Raw genomic sequence first — 6,437 nt, forward strand, 5'->3', positions numbered from 1 at the left:
ATCAACCACAGCCACGCACCCAGGTGTCCACTGACACTTGTTCCAGCAGGAGAGGCTTCCAACATGTCTGAAACATTTCTGGAAGTCCATTCATTACCGGAAGAACATCTTTAAAGAAATAGTTCAACTGCAGTCTTTTAAATCAATGAATTTCATATTTCAAAAACATACAGAGCATTTTTCTCCATTACTTTTAATAGAACTGAACCTTGGGAAATGAACAGTTGTCATACACTGAAATTATCAGTTGAAGTTGCTGAGAACATGCACATGTCATTTTGTGTAAAAATTTACAACTTCTAAAATCATTCCATATTCTAAATTCAAAAACATTTTAAAAAATACTACTAGGTAGCAACAGAAAAAATGCCTGAAAGCATAAAAACCAAAGTTTTCAACTTTTGGATGTCATGACTGATGACTGAAGGACAGAGAGCTGAGAGGACTGGTATCAGATCATCTGTCATTTGTAATACCTAGGTGGAACATCGGAGTATCTGGATGGACCTGCAGAGAGACAACATGCCAGAAACACATTAAAAATGGTAGAGCAAAGAAATATGCTCTTCTCACATTTTGACAAAGTTACTTTAAATACGAACAAAAGTAAGATGAACACTTTGTGCTTGTATACCTGAGAGACTACTGGAGTATCGATCACTACTGCTTGACAATCTGGAAGGCGTAGATGAGAAACCTGAAGAGCTCATTGATAAGCTGCTCAGACTAGAACCCTAAGGAAGAAAAGAAGAAAGAACAGATAGTAGGAGACAATACACATGTACACAAGTTCCCAGCTGAAAAGTCTGGACACATACAAATATGATTTTGCTCATATTGTTTTCAGATATTCAACAGCAGGTGCTGAAACTGTTACTGATGGATACTATGAAGAAAATATTCCAATAAAAAGGTGTAATTACAGTGAAACTGAACTAAGACATGGTAGGGTAGCTAAGATTACACTGATCTTAAAACCGAATGTTAAAGATTTGAGAACAGTGTTGTTTTCTTACATACCGCTGATACGCTCCGCAGTCTGTACTCCATCAGCACATCTGTTAGTTTCTGCGTCACCTTCAGCACCAGCTGTGCATCATTCTCATTTTCTATCCGGAAAGTATCCTAAAAACATTTTGTGAAGTTACTGATGGTTTGAATACAAAGAACAGTAACATAATTAACTTTTCATGATTTGGGGAGGAAACTATTGTGAGAAATGAGACACATACCAGGTAAGTGAGCAGTGTATTAGGAAGGTTGCTACTTTCTGGAGCTGCTCCCATCAAGCCTGGCTTGTCCATTGGTCTGTCCATTGGTCTGTCCATTAAGCCACTCCCCATTTGGCTGCCTTGGTACTCATCAGGATACACTCTACCTGGGTTCTCCTCCAGCAGTCCACTCCTTCCATAGCCATCTCTTCCACCAACTGGTCCAAAACCATCTCCACCCCTGCCTGGGCGATGGCCCATACCATCTGGGAAAGGTCTCCGATCCATACAAGGGTCAGGGAAATCTTGCCTGGTCGAGTACCCTCCAAAACCTGGCTCCCCATATTCTCCCACTGGGTAGTCGGAGAGAGGACCGACATGTGGAGGAAACTCCCCTGGAAACCTCGGGTCAGAAAATCTGGGAGCTGCAAGAGAGGCATGTTCATTAGATTCAAACGCACAGAATAACAGTATATGGGTGTAATATGCACACTATTACCCAGAATATTTCAAAAAACTTCAAACAAAAATAACTTACCAAAGGGTGGTCCTTTTAGTCCCATCCCTGGAGGTGGTGGAGGCATAACCTTGGGAGTAGCAGAACCTGTGAAAGGACAACAGACATGTACAGTACTCAGAAAAGCAACACACAGGAAATCCAATATTGCTAAAGTAAGTCAAAGCAGTGTAACTTACGGAGTCCTTTAAAAGCAGGTACTTCACAGGGCTCCTTCAGAATCACCTAAAGACATCAGTAACAGAAAAATGTAAAATCTGTAATCATTATGTACAAAATAAGTAAAACTCAATTCTGAAATATAAACTATGGATGTTCTTAGGAATTTCATATAAATCTCACCATTACCTTTTTGCAACACCCCCAAGCCAAAACTAGAATTATCGCCTTGCGGTTGTATGCCTCCATGACTCAGGCTATCCAGAGTCAAATAATAACCATTTCTGTGAAATTTTGTCATAATTGCTGTTTGAAATCTTGAGTTATGGCTCCGAAAACAATATGCCACTGCCATGACACAAAATTACATTTCCACTGATCATTATACCAAAGAAAATCTTGTCAATATTAAGAATGCTTTTTGATACAGAAGGGTCTGACACTCACTTTGATTTGTCCCCTCCCCTCTGATTTCTCCACCTCAGCAGCGATGTCTTTAATGGTCTTCCTTACAGCAGGGTCTTTGATGGCTTCTTCCTCTTCACAGGTGACCTTGTCAGGGTGTACCTTTTTCTGTGTACAAGGCAGACAAAAAATACAAATGTGACAAATAAATTTGCAATAGCATGTCTTTGCAGAGCTGGGATTGGCTCCAGCCCCCCGTGACCCGATTTGGATAAGCGGTATAGAAAATGGATGGATGGATGGATGGATGTCTTTGCAACAAACTAAGAAACCAACAATACTCACCAAGTACCTGAAGCTGTGTTTCCAGCCTTTCACATGAGCAACCATATCATGCTGCAGGCGGTACACAGCACAGAGTTTGCACTGGTAGTGTGGTGGTACAGATTTACTGGGGCTGCGGTACTCCCACACATACTGAAGACCTGTAGACATGTGATGATGATTGATTATGCATTTCAATATAGGATGGAAGGAGAGGAGGTAAATGCGAGGGAAATGGCCCTTCTGCTTACCAATGATACACTCTGTGACCCCCTTCAACTGTTTGCTGAGACAGGGCATGGTCTGGATAGATGTCCCTTTTGTGTACACTGGGAAAACACAACACAAAGCAAGCCTAAATAATTTCCCATGACTGAGAAACAAGTGAAACAACAAGGTTCATCTCCAGCAAACTAGTTCAGCGAGCCACTCTCTTATACATTTCTGGGGAGTAACCTGTAATCAGAATAAACTCTGCAAAGCAGATAGACAGTGTGTTGTGTTCTTACACTATCGGCGGTGTCTGATGGCCAATAAATCTTATTCTGCCTGTGTTAACTCAGCCATCATTACAAACCCAAACTCCTCATGTGTGCTTTTGTGGGCTAGGGGAAAAATGGGAGCAGCAGTTCTCGGGTACCACGACCACCATTTAGGCCCAAAATGGGCTGCAGGACACAAGCTCCTCTCCTGCGATGTTTCTCACTGTGCCCAGCCACAGAAGTATCACTTCTGTGTCGCACTAATGACGCAGTCCAGCTGCGAATGCATGATTTAAAAAAAAATAACAAAAAACAGCATAATTTGAAATATTTTGGTAAGCAGGTAAGATTTACTCAGATTAAGAAATAATGTAATCCAAGACATTATCACTCAAGCCAGTGTAGCACAGGCAACTGAAGAAAAAATAAATACTGCAACCAGCAGTGTTAAAAATGTTTTATGGAGAAAATACAGTGTTTATGCAACAATCACAGCACAAAACGTGCATTAAAAGTTCATCAGCAACCATTGCAGAGGCATGGTTGCTTTACTATATGTCCCGCTGTTTTAAGACCATGTGCATTTCTAGGGACTAATTGAGCTTATGGTGCTGGTCTTAAATGTGGCAACATCTTAGGAGAATGGGTTGTCATTTCTGAAACTGTTCAGTATATTTAAAAAAAAAAAAAACAACTAAATGTTGAAAATTGGATGTTCTAAATAGGAAACTTGTGGAAAGACACTGGAAAATGTTTTGCAAGATTATTTCTGCAGTGGCAAACACTGATTTCCGAAGACCAAAACCATGGGTGGTGCCACAACATCCCCCACCTCGGAGAGTGAGCCTCTAAGAGTGGTGAACATGTCACCACCAATGACATGAAGCAGTGAAATCAAGATCTCAAGCTTCAACTCTCAGCACTGGCAGTAGCACCGTGTGTGCAGGACTTACCTATATCAGCAGAATGCTGCGGCTGCTTTCTCTGTCAAAGAAGGGAATAAACCCACATGAAGGAGAGAGACACATAGAGGCATTAGTGACAGGATGACACTGTGCAGAGGACTGAACTCCTCGTCCATGTCCACTGCACTATAAATGCCACACAGCCATTATTTTCCTTATTGTCCATGACCCCCGCATCAAGCAGTGACAGTCACAGACAAAAATGCATAAAAGATTTTCTAAATATTATAGTTGGGAGATTGGTTAATTCTCATGAAATGAGAATATAGAACAGCAACGCTTAATTACTTGTTTAATAGGTAAGAAAGATAAATAGCGGATACACTGAATGAAGGAAAAAACACAAAGTTCAATATGCAAACACAACTACATCGGTCACGATAAAGACAACTGAGGTCAAGACCTCAGTAATTCACTCAAGAAAATGAAACTAAAATGTTGCACCAAGTCTACCACTGTGTGTTGTGGCCTTACACGCAGTGTGGTGTGTTTGGGAGCCCTGAATCTTAATTTAACAGATGAAAACAGCACACATGATGCGATAACAATTAAACATTCAAGAGGAGAATGATGTCACTTTGACTCATAAGCTGTATAAAATTTGGGGGTCGTTGCAGCTGGAGAGAGATGCTGATGTAGCAATCACTTGGGCTGGGGGCACCTGTTGAACAAGACCATGTTCTCCCAAACATACCCTTTAAGCCTTGCAGTAAACAAGCGGAGACAGTAGACAGAAACAAGCAAGTAATCACAAGGGAAATTCAACATGCTGCATGTAGCTCACACACGTAAATTATCTGAATTGAAATTAACATTCCCTTGTGTGTTTTCACTTATATTTTATTGGTGTGTATTGATCACAGCAGTTGTACTGTTTTGCAGCCAATTTATATGTATGTTTTCTGTAACAATGCAAGTAACTGCTTTTGATACAAACATTTGAAGGGATCCCTCCAGGAGACCTGCTACATGTTAGGCCTTCTTGGTTTTGAGCATGACAGTACTCAGATATAAAAACTGAGCAGCCTGCCATAAGATACTGGTTCAGAGAACCAAGTCCACATCAAACATAAACCTCAATGTCAAATTTAAAGAGAGGTGATACAGTTTCTTAACAACACAGAAATCCTTGCACCCAAAGAATGGGTGCCAAGAAATTCCTTGAAACCACAGCAGCACTAACAGGCTGCAATTGAGAGGTCCAGACCTCTAAGTGTGGTCTTCAAAAGCCAAAGTGCAAATACAACCAGGCCTGAAAGCACAAAAGCTGGCATCAAAGTCCACCTGCCAAGGACTGCTGCCACCTGTCTCTCCATCAGGCATCACACAAGCCAGTAAACAATATCAATAACAGGAAAACTTGGAAAAGAAATCACAGGTTTCCTTCTTGAGCGGTCAGCATCACACGATTGAGGGAATATGAGTCATATCATTTTAATGTGTTATCCGGGTTGTTTGAATTGTGAATTGTCTCATGTGGTGTTGGCACAGCCTCGGTGTGAGACTCACCCTGGGCATCCTCCGTTGAGTCTGCTGCGGCCCATTTTTTGGTGGAGCCTGGTTCACCGGAGCCTGAGCCTCCATTCTTCCGTTTCACCTCTGTGGGACAAAGAGGGTGCCCGAATAAAAAAACTGTTCACACACCAAGTCTTTATCCTTCAAGACAGAAACACATTTGTTTTACTTGCGTTGTTTCGTTTCGTCTCAGGCCCAGACGAGCTTAACTTTAGACGACCCCCCCCCCCCCCCCAACATTACGCTAGCTGTGAGAAATATCGATGCAAGTCCAAACGCCCAATAACATTAGTATCTCCACTAGTTAAAATATAACAAAATATTATCTAACTTACCCCGGATAGTTTAATGAAAACTGTGCGGTCCTCACCGAACAAGGTCGAGAGGCTGAACGCGAGTAACTCGGATGTAAAGACACAATACCGAAAGCACCTTCGGCAGCGTGGGGAGCAGTGTTTTCGCCAGTTTTTTAATTTTTTTATTTTTAATTAAACGTTAGATTTAAACGTTATTTCAATAGACTCCAGTTTATGAAACTGATTTTAAATTAGTTATCTTTAACGGTGAACTATCGGGCTTTAGAAAGGAGTGATAATAATAATATTTAGAAGGCACTTGTGCGGACAACTATAAGGTGCGTTCGTTTTACACACCGGAGTTCACCACAAAACCTTGCTGGGCCAAAATAGGACAAGTTGTCGATATTTCCCAGGACACCTGGGGAAAACGTTTGTATTTTATTCGTTTCAGCTCCAAGTTGGTGTTTTTTTGGCCTCTATGGAGTCGGAGTTTAAGTCATAGAGGTTTTATAGCCCCGCCGCTGTCATGCTCTGCACATCCGCCCAACGAGCTGTCGGGT

At 41.5% G+C, this 6,437-nt stretch overlaps 1 protein-coding gene across 3 annotated transcripts; it reads right to left on the reverse strand.

The window, feature by feature from the left end:
* Window positions 1-175: 175 nt before the first annotated feature.
* Window positions 176-6,041, reverse strand: LOC139613138 (uncharacterized). Of its 3 annotated transcripts, none has more exons than XM_071469508.1 (12): window positions 5,914-6,041; window positions 5,573-5,662; window positions 4,052-4,082; window positions 2,868-2,945; window positions 2,638-2,777; window positions 2,335-2,460; window positions 1,908-1,953; window positions 1,750-1,815; window positions 1,233-1,636; window positions 1,021-1,125; window positions 635-734; window positions 176-507 (listed from the first exon to the last, which is right to left on the reverse strand). In XM_071469508.1, exons 2-12 carry the CDS (start codon window positions 5,645-5,647, stop codon window positions 464-466), a joined length of 1,215 nt encoding a protein of 404 aa, XP_071325609.1. In that variant the 5' UTR covers window positions 5,648-5,662; window positions 5,914-6,041; the 3' UTR covers window positions 176-463. The 3 variants fall into 3 exon arrangements, with proteins under 3 accessions (XP_071325609.1, XP_071325610.1, XP_071325611.1); XM_071469509.1 differs by having other exon boundaries at window positions 5,949-5,972; XM_071469510.1 differs by lacking the exon at window positions 4,052-4,082 and having other exon boundaries at window positions 5,914-6,020.
* Between the last annotated feature and the right edge of the window lie 396 nt (window positions 6,042-6,437).

This window comes from Trachinotus anak, unplaced genomic scaffold, assembly GCF_046630095.1.
Source record: "Trachinotus anak isolate AG129_WGS33_773 ecotype Australia unplaced genomic scaffold, CSIRO_AGI_Tana_v1 ptg000032l, whole genome shotgun sequence".
NCBI lineage: Eukaryota > Metazoa > Chordata > Actinopteri > Carangiformes > Carangidae > Trachinotus > Trachinotus anak.

What these genes read in the sequence shown, in the direction of transcription:
- LOC139613138 (XM_071469508.1), bottom strand. Translation starts at nt 5,647, where the DNA reads ATGGAGGCTCAGGCTCCGGTGAACCAGGCTCCACCAAAAAATGGGCCG. An exon ending in AGGGGAGGGGACAAATCAAA is followed by an intron (nt 1,954 to 2,334) that starts GTGAGTGTCAGA and finishes TGATGTCTTTAG; the next exon opens with GTGATTCTGAAGGAGCCCTG. An exon ending in GACTGCGGAGCGTATCAGCG is followed by an intron (nt 735 to 1,020) that starts GTATGTAAGAAA and finishes TTTCTTCCTTAG; the next exon opens with GGTTCTAGTCTGAGCAGCTT.